We start from the raw sequence: 13,743 nt of genomic DNA, 5'->3' as shown, positions 1-13,743 counted from the left end.
ACTAGAGAAAAATTTATTTCATTCAAATAACCGATTGTCTATTTGGCAAATAAATATTTACTTGAATCAAATAATTTCTTTTTTAATTAAATTTTATTTGGAGTAAATTCTATTTGAATAATTTTTATTTTCAAAAAATTGAAATTTGAACAATTTTTATTTCGAATGAATTGTTATTTGTACAATTTTTATTTGGAATAAATTGTAATTTGAACTATTTTTATTTAAATCAAATTTGAAAATATTTGAAACAATAATTTAATTATTCGAAGAAAATATAAATAAAATGCCATTTAATTAACTAAAATAAAAATTATTTGACACAAATATTTATCTGCGATAATAAATAAATAATCGATTATTTAAAGAAAAAGAAATTTTTTCAGTGCATACTTCGCATATTTGGCACAATAAAATTTTTAAGTCTGTAATTTCGTCTCCGATCTGTCACGTTTGTACCATACGTTACTGTTACTATAATTATCTGAATTGCTGCGTTTTAAACGTTCCGTATAAAATTATCTCCTATCTGGCAAATTTATAGTGACTTTGCTTGTAAACGAAATTCGATTTTTTCGTCGCACTTTCAATTTGTCTATGCGGAAGAAAGTTATTTTTAATTTTCCTTCGTTACATTGAATAGTAAATATTTATTCTTCCTAAAGAATCAATATTTTTTCCTCTTCGGTTATAAAATTATTAAATTGTATGTAAATTGTATGTAAATAAAAAAATAATGCAGATAATGACTTTTTTGATAATTATTATATGTAAATTTCTTCTTAAAATATAAGACACTCTGACTAAAAATATACTTGACATAATTAATAATATTTAATAAACATTGAAAAAAAGAACAGAAAAATTGTTGAAAGGCAAAAGAGTATTTTTTTATTTTTTAAATTTTATTATTGAAATCATTGTAACATTATTAAAATTTTGTAACCTTTACAGATTTGCTTAATAAAAAATTTTCCCTTCAATGATTGTATTTTATTTTTTATAAAAATACAGAGATGTATAGTATTTATTTTTTTTCAATAACAACTACTGTAAACTTTTTTATTATCCCGTTTAAAAAATTCGTAGAAATATAAGTTTTAGTATATATATATATGTATATATATGTATCATTTTTACATATAATGAAATTTTCATTTCTATCTTTATTTCTTTTTTTTAATAATTTTCATAAAAAAAAATTCATTTTAATTCTTTTTTATGAGTTTCGGATCTCCTTTATTATCGGGATCTCTATTTGTTAATTATAAATGTAGGCTTTTTTTGTAGTCCTTGCAATTTTTTTAAAGTCTAATGTATAAAAAAAATATAAGGACTTTTTCGCAATTTTTATACAACTATAAAATACGTAGTTTTTAAAAGCATAGTTTTTTGAAATAAAACATATTTAATATTAACGAGTATAACTAATACGGAAAAAATTAAAATATTTACAAAAAAACAAATGGAAAATGTTTGTTTTTAGGCAATTTTAAAATTGAAAATTATCGTTATAATACCTTCCGGCGCCCTCGGTGACGAGACGACTTAAATCTTCGGCTGAATAGCCGAGTAGGTCTTTTAAGTCACAGACAAATTTATATACAAATCGTTTACCGTGTACCTTTGAAATCATATCGCCATCGTAATAATAACGAAGTGCTCTGCTCAATTTTTCGTAATTCATTGTTGGCTTATTCTTTCTCTTTCCCCAAAGTTGTGCAACAATTTCAGGTTGACTAAGTTTAAATTCACCTTCGGTTCCAACCCAATGTATCACACCAACATGTTCACGATCAGTCAGTAATTCCAATAGAAATTGCCACAATTGTATTTGACCACTATTAACACTTCGACTCGAACTTGCCAATGTAATTGGCGATTCTGCATTATTTGCTATTGGCATATTATAGACACGCGACACTTGATTATGGAAATTTCTCGATTTCACTTGTTTTTGCGCTTTTACTTTTGGTATTACTTCCAAATTCACTTCGGGCGATGATGGTGGATCATTTTGAACGACAGCTGTAGAAAAAAGGAGAAATTGTTAATATAAATTCGAATAATCTAAATTTCCTTCCTTTCTAAATAGGAAAAAAAATATTGTAGTACGAAAAATGAATAATTACCGACAAATTTGCATTTTCTTAATAACTCTAAATGTGTCCAGAAAACCTCTCCTGGATCGGTTGGTACTTTTGTTTTGAATTCGTCATGAGTAAGATTGCAAAGTTGTGCGCCGCTTATATTCCAATCAGCCAATTTTAAAGAAGGTAAATTAAATTGTCTCACTGCCCATTGGAGCCAGTGTTTCACTTGTGTTTGTGTCCAATCTCTTGGATCCGAGGGAATTTTCAATCTCTCCTGCAAATATAAATTTTAATTTTAAAAAATTGAAATTAATGTAATTGATATTAAAAAACGAAAAATTAAATTGTAATTTCTTACCTGCTCTTTTTTGTACTGATGATCGATGGTCCACTTAATGACATTACTCTTCATGTCTGATACTGGTGTAGTGGAAGCTGTAAAATTTAAATTAAGTCATAATATCGAAAATTACTTTTTAAAAAAAAAGAAAATAGTTTTCTTCTTTCGAAAAAAATATACGTACGACTGTGATCGACTAATTCCACATAATCGTCGGCTGGTTTCAAAACATCGACGATATTAATACGTCTCTGTGCAAATCTAATTTGAACATTTACTTGCACCAAACCCTCTCCTTGGACGCACTGATCCACCAAATTTTTGTGACACTCCAACTAGATTAAAAAATTAATTTCAATTTTTCTCGAAATTAATCTAATTTAAATCTAAATTTGAATTCAGTTATTTTCTACAATTAGAAAATATTCTACAATAACAATTCACAAAAAGTTATGTAACATTATTTTTACAAAAATGATTCAGTGCAGAAATTAAAGAATCATCAACATTGGTTGAAAATTTGAAACAAAAGTGACGAATTCAAAAATAATTACCATTTGAGTGTCCTGCAACCAGAAGGAAAAGTCATTTAAATCCTCCCCAAGTCTCTCCTCCAGGAGACTCCTTAGCCTCGATAATGGTTCCCTTATGTCCATATGCTGCATTAAAATACCATCAGTTCCCTCATCGCCATTTGTCGTTCCCTCTAAAGTAAAACTCGGTTCCACCTCTAAATCCGAACTTTCTTGCTGTAATTGTGCCATTATATCATCGTCTTGTGATAACATTGCTTCAGGTTCCATTTTGATCCGTTTAATCATCGCATAATCCGAGTCATCGTCCATATCGAAACTGGAAATACATTCTTTTTCAAAAATAAAAGAGAAATCACTAAGCCCTTATAAAAATTCTTTTCTTCAAAATAAGAATTTCGTGTGTAAAGAACACAAACAAATAACAAGCAATCGACGTTAAAAAATACAAGTTTTAATCCCGTCAAAATAAATAAAAGAAGAATAATAATGTTTACAGATTTCGATGAAGAAGTCAAATTTGTTGTAATTAATGAAACAATCGAACAGAGTAAAATTTGTACAAATATAGGAACATTAATTATTAATTAACAAAATTAAAATTTGAGGTTAAACTGAAAATAGAACACATGCTCGTTGGGAATTTTCTTTACCTCGGCGCTGTAAATTTACGTGACGCCACGCGATCCATGAAATTTCTCTTTTATACTGATAATAACATATGTATAGTTAATAAATTGATGACAAATTTTGCTTTATTTAAGGATAATATCACAATTTTTGATAAAGCACTGACAATAGAATTTTCACAATAAAATTGGAGTAAGGGACTAATGCGCATGATCTAATTCACTGCGCCATCTGGTGGTAGGTCCAATTTTTAAATACCGTTACGTGGCTTTACGTAAATTACGCCATTACGCGAAATGACATTTGACAATCTAACCTAACCTTCAAATTTGCAAATTTTGCAGTTTTCAGAGCAGGAAAAGTGTCATTTTTAAATTTATTTGAAATAGATTTTCCATTAGAAATTTATTAATTAAAAGCAGTTTAACTAATAATTTTGATTGTTCATATTAGAAATAAGTAATATTTTTTCGTATATAATTTAAAAAGGCAGTTTATAGCAGTTTGTTTATTTTGTGTTTACAAACATAACCTCAAAATGTCCTTTTAAAGATTCTTCAGATTCTTTTATATAAACAAATAATCACCAAATTATGTATCATGCGTCCACAAAAATTTATATTACCATGTGGTGTGGAAAGGTACTTTTAATTATTTATTAAGAGTAACATTAACGAATATTTAGAAAATATATTTAACTATAAGTTTAAATTTTCCAGCAATTTCTTGTATTAAAATTTTCAAATTGATAACACAAGGTTTTAATGCTAATTTTTATTTTAGTTTCGCAAATCCGGACAAAAAGGTAATGATAGTCTCTGTCTTTGGAAAGTCTCAGTATCGTGCAAAAGGATGCAAGACCGGCATGTTGAGTTCTGTTCTCCAGGTGGACCTTTTGGATGAACCAACTGTTGATGAATCTTTATTGGTAAAATATTCTTATTTAAAATAGAAGAAATTATTAAAAATCAAAGTTATTGAGAAGAATCTTTTCTTAACATTTCTTTTTTAACAATTTATTTTCCAGTGTGAAATAGAAGGTTATCACGACGCGAAAGAAAAAACTATTTATTTACATCTCAAAGGATTTTTAGATACGACTACATTAATTCAAGAGTATGATAAATTTATAGAGAAACAGGAACGTAAAGATTTTCTAAGTGCTTGGGCACATATGAGAGATAAATACGCCAGGGGTTTACTGGTGCTGTTTCATATATCTCACGTTCTTGTTCTAAGTCATCCCACACCCATTTTCGACACTAGTTACATTCATTTATTTAGGGCACTAGACATAATCAGGTGAGAGAAGTTTATAATTTGATAATAAATTTAATAATTTATTAATAATTCTATTTAATATATTGAAAATATCAAAAATATATTCCTAATCTTGACACTAGACAAAAGACATCAGTACCATTGTCAGATGTCTTAAATTCCATTCCTGGTTTATCGAAAGAATGGATATCGAACGTAAGGCCTTGTTCGCCAAGAGTTCTTTTTTATTTTGAGACATGTCCAAGTGCTTTTCGTGATCCGGACAGTGGAGCTAATATCAAAGAAATGGAGCATTCATTGGAGGATCAAATTTATTCAATTTTGAGAAAAAATCGCATTGTCACGAATAACAGGTAATTAATCATTTTTATTTTATAGATCTCTTTAGATTTTATAGATTAATGTACCAATTTCTAAAATTAATATGTAAATTGAAATTTTTTCAGTTCGAATTCATTGTTCGCTATACCGGCAAATCAGGAATTTGTATTTATTCATACAGGACCAACCGAATCTCGCGATATTTTGGGTTACATGGCCAAGAAGCTTATTCAGAGTTGTAAAGTAAGTTCAGGAGGCACCACCTCTAGGAGTCTTGCTAGCCTTGACTCAAATTTGATCAACATCGAGTCCGATTCTGGTAAATTACTATTTTAATAATTTAATGAATAAAATTACAAAATATTGAAGGTAATTTTAATTAATTTTTAAAAACCATTTTTCTAGAGTCTCACACATTTAGTCAGTTTTTAAAGCAACACATTAGTCTCGCATTTGCCAAAGGTTTCGACGATAATGTTGGACGACACTCGGCTCCCGCTCATTTTGAGGTAAATATTTGTTCAATTTTGCTACAATAACAACAACAAGAATAATTACAACAATTGTTTCATTAATTCGTTTTTCTCTTTTTTTAAACTTTTATCTGTTATAAAATTTTATCTCTATTTATTCTTTTTATTATTATTATTTTGTCTGTTACAGATTCCGACTATTCGCACATTTTTCGAAATAACGAATAAAGTCCACGATTTCTTCGTGCTAGGCACAAGCAAAGAATTGACACTCTTGTATAATTTACTAGATACCGATGTGAAGTTCAGCAAAAGCAGGTGCAATAAAGTCTTACCGAGAGCTTTGCAAACATATCAGGAAAATCTTCCCCAACATTACACCAGGTAAATAGCTCAATTGGTTACAAAAATTAAAAATATATTTAATATGATTTCAATTTCTTTTTTAATAATATTTTTTTATAGAGCCTATCACGAAACGAAACTGGCACACGCGATAGCTGTTTTTGAAATGCACGCCCGAGGTCCTTTATTCGAGGAATTTAGTGAACAATTGCAAGAGGAGTGCGAGAAATACTGGAAAGCTGGTCGACAAATGTGTGAAGTTCTATCGCTAACGGGTAATCCTTGTACAAATCCAATTCACAAAGGGGGTAGTGAAGGCGCAGGTGGTGGTGAATTGGCCGAATCTCGAGATGATAGGTGAATAGATATAAAATCTATTTAATCAAACTTATAAATATATATGATTATTTTTATTTATTTTTATTTTTTCTTTAACAAACTTTATTACTTAACAGCGAATTGCCGATAATGAAACACTGCACCGGAGTTCGGTACGTCTGCGCTTGTAATTGTGGCCGATGTCAAGGTTCAAGAGAAGATCCTTTTAATTTGCGACAAGCCAATTACGATTTCTTCCAAATGTTGACCAAACAATGTGGATGCTCACAACTCGAAAGCATCCAATTTCCTGTTTTTCAACCCAGTACACATAATTTCAGGTAATTAGTAATCAAATTATTATAGATAACAGTTTCAATAATTAACCAAAAAAGAATTTGAAATTAGTTTCTTAAATTCTTCAGTTTCTTCTAATTTTAAATTTTACGTAAGAGTATTAAATATAAATATTTTTGTGTTTTATTTTCACTTTTTAACTTGGAGGATTAATAATGTTCTTGATATTTTAAATAAATTGTTGTAAATAAATATAAATTGTGGAATTAATTTGATGTTTCTTTTCTAACAGAGCGGCGCAGTTATTTTCAGCAGCAAACAGAAAAGATTCCATATCTCGTGCCGAATTATCCACTCCTCAGGGTCAGACTCAAGTTTGCAGTCTTGGAGTGGAAACACTGAATGGTAATGTCAAGATATTCAGGAAGAGTAAATTTATCGTTCAAAGAACTATTTTTTTCTGTTTAATTTATTGAATTTATTGAATAATTTATTGAAATTTAGATAATATCACCGCATATGGAAGTGGAGGCCAATCACCACCGACGAGTGATCCTATTAACGAAGAAGCACAAAGACTCAGCAGTAAGACAAGTTTAACTCCAAGCGAGAGTCACAAAGTCGTTATCGAGGTGTCAGATGATTCTGAAAACGCAAAAGGTATCAAAAAGTACAGAAAATTTATAAATACTTTTACTTTATATTTTACAACTTTAATTGTATTAATTATGTTAATTATATTAATTATATTAGTTATATTAATTGTATTAATTATATCAATTTTATCAATTTGCAGAAAAATCGCTGGTAAGGCAACCGTCGACAACGGAGTATTTACCCGGAATGCTACACACCGAATCACCAGCTGGACTTTTACCTCAATTTTCCAGTTGGTCCCTCGTGTGTCTTGGCCCCAGTAGTCTTTATTCACATAATTTGGGATTACAACATCAGGCGGGAATTTTGTCAAATTCAGCGTTTCTCCTGCCCTGGGATGTCACTGTCAGGTAGGGAATTGAAATTACTCCTTTTTCATAAATAAATAAAATAAATTCATCTAATAATTCTGAAAACTTTGCAATTTCAAGGCTAGAGCATCAAAAGGATAAGGGATCACTCTGGCCAATGGTGAACGATCACGGACAGCACGGCTACTGTCCGCGAGGAAAGAATTTCCAAAATTTGAATACAATACGAGGCCGCAAATCGAAGGGGGGAAAGGAATTTGTGGTGAAAATTTTTGTTGGAGTTGAATATGAGTGTCCGAGGGGGCATAGATTCATGGCCTCGGCGCCTGATAAGGTTCTAAAAGCCACTGGAAATGGAATCGTCAAGGACAGTGGGAATAAAGTTACCTCGAGCACTGCGGACATGCCGCTTTATTTTCCATGTCCTTGCAGGTAAATAATTCTCTTTCTTTATTTTGTATTATTTTTCTTTACTCAATAGTTTAGAAATAATTTCATGAAATTTTAGAATGGTGAAACCTTTGATCGCTCAACTCATGAGGATTCACGTTGTGACACCAAAGGCACCTGTGCATGTTACCTTGAATCCAAGAGTTCAACCAGGTCCTTCGCCATGTCCTATTTTTGTCACCGGATGCGAGGAACCAATAAAACTCTCTCAAAGTGCTTACTGGGTCTTGAGATTGCCGTATCCTTTTGCAATATTTTAACTCACGTATTAATTATTATTAATATATTATTATTTTTATTTTATACATTTATATTGGAATAATTATTACTAAATTAGGATAAATTCGTTTTAAAGATGTGTAGCTTAAGTTACAGATTAAAAGAGTATTTTTTCTTTAACTTTCAATTCAGTTACGTTTACATGGGAGAAAATGGACCTTATTTAGCACCAGAGGAACCTGTACCAATAAGTCACGGAAGATTGCTGGCAGGAATGTATGGAATCAGTGAAGTCGTTGTAGAAAAAAAATAGAAAAGTAAATTTTTTCTAAACTTCTTACCAAACAATCACGAACTGTATTTAATTTTGTAAATACAAATTAACTATGTAATATAGAAAACAAACATTTCGAGAAAAAATCTTTTGCCTCATAAAAAGTTTATATTAAGTTAATTTTTTATTTATGTTGAACTATTTTTATTTTCATAAAATAATAGCAAAACTAATTTTTTAAACAATTTAGTATTTTTAAAATTGATTTCCTAACTAACTAATAATTCGATTTTTAATTTGATAAATAGAAATTTAACTGTAAATCCGGAAAATTTACTAAAAAAGTATTTTTTTGGAAAAGCATTTTTTTTAAATTGTAAATTTTACAAAAAAGAAATATAATACGACTTTATATATTTTAAATTTACATAAACGTAGTATTTTATTATTTATGTTTTATTTTGTTATTTTAACTAAATTTATTTGATTTATTTTAAGATTTTAATCATTTTAATTGTTTTAATTCTTTAATTTGATAAATTTAATTTTTCAGATATTCGATTACAATTTTGAGGTTATGTTGGTCACGTGATCAACAGTATCAAATCAGAGACGGCTATTTTAAATTTGCAGTCGCCCATTGGTCGGTCTAAATTTTGCAGGTGTTAGTGCGCACATGAATGACATGAATAGAATGACCGTTGAACAAAACATAAACATACTTGTCATCCTCGCAGATTTATTTATTAAATTCACTTATTATCTCTAAGTTTAAACGAATTTTTGGCATCATATCAATTTTTGGTAAGTCTCTTTTTATAATACGACATTAATTTCGATGTAAATAGTTGTATAAACTTGACCTTGTGTTGAATTGTCCGAATCTATTTAGTCTGCGATTGTAAACAAATTTTTGCACTTGTCTTTTCTCGTAACAGTGATGCTTTTATAAAAAATTAATTACCATTGTTATTCAATTTTCGTCTACGTCTAGTTTTTTTCTCAGTAAGTGTCAGTAAGTGTCATCAGTTGTTTTGTTTATGACAAACGAGTATTTGTTTATAACCTCTTAATTTCGTGTACTTGCGAACAATTATTTTGCAATAAATAATATAAATAATACATAAATAAAATAATAATAAATAATTAACTTGCAGATGCTTCGAAGAAAATGTATTTTATGAAAATGTATTATCCAATAATCTTGACGATATTTTTGACACTTTCGACGTTTCGTGTGGAATCGGCTATTCTCAGTTGGCTGTGGGACAGAGGACAGAAGGAGTCAACTCTTTTGGTTTCAGATGGTGTTCCTTTAATTTCCATTCCTTATGAATCAATGACTGACGATGAAAAATTTCTCCAGGAAGCCGCTAAATTCACCGAGATGCAAGTGTCGTCACCGCTCGAAACTTGCTATCACAAAGTTATTTTGAAAATCAGATCCTCTTGCAATGAAATGTCAGAAGAAGATTTGGCGAAATTAAGTGTTAATTTACTTAATTGTCAGTCTTTAGTTGAAGGCAGGAAAATTTATCCTTGTACTCAAGACATGGTATGAAGCAATTTATTATTTTTAATTTAAATTTTAATTCTCTTAATTCGTTAATTAAATTAAAACTTGTAAAAAATTTACAATCTATTTTCAGAAAGTAAAAAATAATTTAATAATAAAATTATTACCAAAAATAAAATTTCAGCAAAATTATAAAATAAGGAAATATTTGAATATATATTCATTTTATTTTTTTTCTTTTTAATATCAAACATAATAGAAAATTAGGATAAATTATATTAAAATCCGAAAATTTGATTTATTGTCAGTAAAAATATTTGAAAGAATAAAAATTTGTGATAAAAAAAATATTAGAAACATGACACAAATACGTTAATACTTCTACTACTACACCACTACTGTTACAAAAACTTCGCTGCAGGTTTAGACTTGTTTACTTCCCCCCTCTTTTTAGCTTCATTCCCTTTTTTATCCCTTTTCGAATATACAACAACATTCAGTCTTGTGTGACATTGGAATTAATTTACTTCCATCAAACACAAAAGTAACGCTATTAAATACTATATAATTATTATTTAGTAATTATTTTTAAAAAATATTATTTTATAGAAAACGATAATATTTTTCAAAAAAAGTTATTAACATTTTCATTTTTTAGTCATTGAAACAATGCACAACGGAGATGGACGCCGATATGTGGAACGCTTACCATCTCATGAGTAATAGAGCTCGAGCAGTTTGTTATTCCGCGAGAAATTTACAATTTCGTGCTTTAACTGAATTAACTGTTAATAAATTAGTGCAAACAACACATTCGCAAATCAAGGTTCTGGAGAATTTACAGGTACATTGAAATTTAATTTATGTTTTGTATTGTTATTTTATGTTTGAGGAGAATTTTCTTCGAAGGAAAATAAAACTTTAATTTGAGTGATATATTTAATTTTAAGCAACATTTAACATTAAGTTATTGTAAATAATTAAAGATTATAAACTTTACGAATTAGGAAAATCAAGAGAAACTGGAAAAAGAAACAGTTGACGCATTATCATTGATTGAAAAGGGAAATAAAAAATTGCTCGAGCAACACAATCTCGTCGCTTCAAATCTTCGGGAATTAACGATGGAAAAGGCGTTAATCCGTCTGGGACATTCGAAACTCATTACGATGACTGAGGATATTAAAGAGAAATTAGGTTAGATTTAAAAAATTGATATGAAAAGAAATAAGAAAAGAAAAAAATGGAAAAAAATTGCAAAGAAAGTATGGTTTAAAATTTTTAATCTTTTAAAATAAGAAAAGAGAGTATTTTTAATAAGCTTTTATTTTAATAAGAAAAAAATGTTAATTTTTCAGTGAAAGCAAATGACGAAATGGTACGACAAGAATCTGATCGTAAAATAAATCATCAGGAAGTGATGAACGATTTGTTGGCGATACAAGAACTTTGGGAGAAACTCGAGAACAGTACGAATAATATTTTAAAACAAAACCAAGATGCTGCCGATCAATATTTACGGACTTTGGAACAACTCGAGCAGATTAATAAGACTGTTAATTTTGTTTGGAATCTGCACAAGCATGTCGACGAGAAACTGGGGTGGATTACTGATTATATTAGCAGTACAGGTAATTTACATAATATGTATTTTAACATATTTATTACTTTTTTCTTACTCATTTTTCTATTTTTATTCATTTTTCGATTTTTTAATTATTTTCGTATTTGTATTGTTTTCGTATTTTTATTAATTTCGTATTTTTATTTCATAATTATCTAACAAATAGTTTAAGTATTAATTTTAAATAAAGCGAAAATATTCTTTTAAGGTTTACAAATGCAAAAAGTTTACCGCACATGTTTGCATGTAATTTACATATTGACTGCCATGATTGTTGCCGGATTTTTGCAAGCACCGTTTTTAACGAGAGTGACGATATTGGGAATTATTCCCTTAAATTTGACAGCGTACTTAAAACACGGGATGGAAGCGTCTCTAGATTTCTTCTCAATTACAGCTCTTATTATTCTAATAACAATAAGTAAGTTTTTATTATTTTTGTGAAAATTTTTTTATAAAGATATTTTTGCAAAATTAACATTTAATTTGATACTTTCTATGCTTTCTATTTTTAGTGCACTATGTGATGAGTACCATTCAGTATCTTTGTGGTCCAAGAAAGACAGAATCGAAAAATCTTCAGCAAAACGAAAAGAGCGAAAAGGATTCTACAAACTTGAAAAATCAGAATAAAGAGAATGGCGTTTCTCACGATTGTTCGAAAAATGTTGATAGTACTACAAAAGGACCATTATACAGTGAAATTTACAATACAATCTCTTCGAAATTTTATTTATTATTCAATAGAATTCACTATATTATTGACGTGATTACAAGTAAGAATTATTATTTTTACGTAACTTTTATGTTCCTGAAGTTTTTATGTTTTTATGTGTATGTCTTATTTTAAAATTAATTTGAAATCTTTTTTCTGTAGAAAAAATTGTGAACATCTTCCATGTACAAAGAAATCAATCAATATTACAAGAAGAACTCACTTGCTCTTACATTCAAAAGAAGCCGTACAATTACGTAAGTTTCGATTCTCCAAACATGTCTGATGATCTTTCGGAATCTGATTTATCCCATAAACATTATTCGATAAGGGAAGACTTGTGGGCTATGAGACAACGACACAATATTTCCCGAAGGTAAATCATTAAAGTTCTTATTTTTCCAAACATCTCTTATTAATTTCTTATTTGCTTCTCTTATTCACTTTTTTAGTTTTTTACTTTTTTTAATTAAATTCGTAATTTAAATTTTAATTTTAATTTAAATTCCACAGTAAAACTCCTGTCGACAGTAGCGGATACGTGAACAGATGCTGTGAATTGACGCGAAGTGGAAAACCATGTCGAGGAAAGGCCATGAAGAATCTTAATTATTGCCGAATTCATCTCGCCGCTTCACCTGCTGTCAAGATTTAAATTTTATTTGGATTTTTTTACGCCAAGAACAGAAAGTGGAATTTTCAATAATAGTCATTTTGTTATTGTTCAAGTGAGTTTTGTACAATTATATTTATTTTGATCTTAACGACAAGCGCAATATTTCAATTTTTGCGCTTTCGCCAAATTGTAAATATTAATTTTAGGATCTATTTTATTCGTTTTATACATTTGATCTATTTTATAAATTTCATTAATTTAATTAATTTCATTATTTCTAATTTCTCTATAAATTTGTATTGTACATAAAATAGAAATTTTACCAACTATATGGTATCTGTAAATTTTTAATTGCAGATTAGATATAATTTCAGTTTTTAAAACGAAAAAAAGTAATTGAAAATAATTGAAGTAATTAATAATTAGTAATTCATAATCAGTAATTAATAATTAATAATTAATAATTATGTAATTGAAAATAAAATAATCACTATTTATATTTGATATAATGATCTTGTTTGTATCTTCACTTTAAAAAAAGTTTTTTTTTTATTAATTAATAATTTTTAATAATTCTCTTGAATAGATTTTAACAAGAGAATTATTTTGATTTAAATTAATAATACCAGATTTCCTACGGCTCTGACTTCAGGGGCGTAACAAAATCGGTTCTTTCTTTTAAAGCACTTTTTAGAAATATTTTATACAGTAAATATTTAGCTCCAGTTTT

The 13,743-nt window shown here is 28.6% G+C and overlaps 3 protein-coding genes across 4 annotated transcripts; 2 read left to right on the top strand and 1 right to left on the bottom strand.

The window, feature by feature from the left end:
• Nucleotides 1–1,401: 1,401 nt before the first annotated feature.
• LOC122499166 (DNA-binding protein Ets97D-like) lies at nt 1,402–3,798 on the bottom strand. 2 transcript variants are annotated; one of them, XM_043607316.1, is made up of 6 exons: nt 3,620–3,798; nt 2,988–3,285; nt 2,618–2,768; nt 2,452–2,528; nt 2,133–2,367; nt 1,402–2,028 (listed from the first exon to the last, which is right to left on the bottom strand). In XM_043607316.1, the coding sequence occupies exons 1-6, from the start codon at nt 3,655–3,657 to the stop codon at nt 1,493–1,495; spliced, it is 1,335 nt and encodes a 444-aa protein (XP_043463251.1). In that variant the 5' UTR covers nt 3,658–3,798; the 3' UTR covers nt 1,402–1,492. The 2 variants fall into 2 exon arrangements, with proteins under 2 accessions (XP_043463251.1, XP_043463252.1); XM_043607317.1 differs by having other exon boundaries at nt 2,988–3,298; nt 3,620–3,774.
• A 109-nt stretch (nt 3,799–3,907) lies between these two features.
• LOC122499163 (protein SMG8) lies at nt 3,908–8,673 on the top strand. Its single transcript, XM_043607314.1, has 15 exons — nt 3,908–4,237; nt 4,380–4,524; nt 4,624–4,898; nt 5,000–5,230; nt 5,324–5,517; nt 5,604–5,707; nt 5,862–6,055; nt 6,137–6,373; nt 6,472–6,675; nt 6,924–7,036; nt 7,136–7,291; nt 7,428–7,638; nt 7,720–8,031; nt 8,108–8,287; nt 8,461–8,673. Exons 1-15 carry the CDS (start codon nt 4,197–4,199, stop codon nt 8,579–8,581), a joined length of 2,718 nt encoding a protein of 905 aa, XP_043463249.1. The 5' UTR covers nt 3,908–4,196; the 3' UTR covers nt 8,582–8,673.
• A 512-nt stretch (nt 8,674–9,185) lies between these two features.
• On the top strand, nt 9,186–13,254 carry LOC122499164 (protein brambleberry-like). The gene is made up of 9 exons (XM_043607315.1): nt 9,186–9,346; nt 9,700–10,097; nt 10,717–10,902; nt 11,066–11,255; nt 11,417–11,689; nt 11,891–12,103; nt 12,198–12,458; nt 12,560–12,773; nt 12,911–13,254. Exons 2-9 carry the CDS (start codon nt 9,714–9,716, stop codon nt 13,050–13,052), a joined length of 1,863 nt encoding a protein of 620 aa, XP_043463250.1. The 5' UTR covers nt 9,186–9,346; nt 9,700–9,713; the 3' UTR covers nt 13,053–13,254.
• Nucleotides 13,255–13,743: the final 489 nt, after the last annotated feature.

This window comes from Leptopilina heterotoma, unplaced genomic scaffold, assembly GCF_015476425.1.
Source record: "Leptopilina heterotoma isolate Lh14 unplaced genomic scaffold, ASM1547642v1 Lhet_166, whole genome shotgun sequence".
In the NCBI taxonomy this organism is placed as follows: domain Eukaryota; kingdom Metazoa; phylum Arthropoda; class Insecta; order Hymenoptera; family Figitidae; genus Leptopilina; species Leptopilina heterotoma.
The sequence above is the reverse complement of the archived record's forward strand: the minus strand, read 5'-3'. Positions and strand labels throughout refer to the sequence as shown.

What these genes read in the sequence shown, in the direction of transcription:
- LOC122499166 (XM_043607316.1), bottom strand. Translation starts at nt 3,657, where the DNA reads ATGGATCGCGTGGCGTCACGTAAATTTACAGCGCCGAG. An exon ending in ATCAGTACAAAAAAGAGCAG is followed by an intron (nt 2,368 to 2,451) that starts GTAAGAAATTAC and finishes TTATATTTGCAG; the next exon opens with GAGAGATTGAAAATTCCCTC. An exon ending in AAGAAAATGCAAATTTGTCG is followed by an intron (nt 2,029 to 2,132) that starts GTAATTATTCAT and finishes TTTTTTCTACAG; the next exon opens with CTGTCGTTCAAAATGATCCA.
- LOC122499163 (XM_043607314.1), top strand. Translation starts at nt 4,197, where the DNA reads ATGCGTCCACAAAAATTTATATTACCATGTGGTGTGGAAAG. An exon ending in CGCATTGTCACGAATAACAG is followed by an intron (nt 5,231 to 5,323) that starts GTAATTAATCAT and finishes AAATTTTTTCAG; the next exon opens with TTCGAATTCATTGTTCGCTA. An exon ending in GCCGAATCTCGAGATGATAG is followed by an intron (nt 6,374 to 6,471) that starts GTGAATAGATAT and finishes ATTACTTAACAG; the next exon opens with CGAATTGCCGATAATGAAAC.
- LOC122499164 (XM_043607315.1), top strand. Translation starts at nt 9,714, where the DNA reads ATGTATTTTATGAAAATGTATTATCCAATAATCTTGACGATATTTTTG. An exon ending in AGGTTCTGGAGAATTTACAG is followed by an intron (nt 10,903 to 11,065) that starts GTACATTGAAAT and finishes TTTACGAATTAG; the next exon opens with GAAAATCAAGAGAAACTGGA. An exon ending in TATTATTCTAATAACAATAA is followed by an intron (nt 12,104 to 12,197) that starts GTAAGTTTTTAT and finishes TTCTATTTTTAG; the next exon opens with TGCACTATGTGATGAGTACC.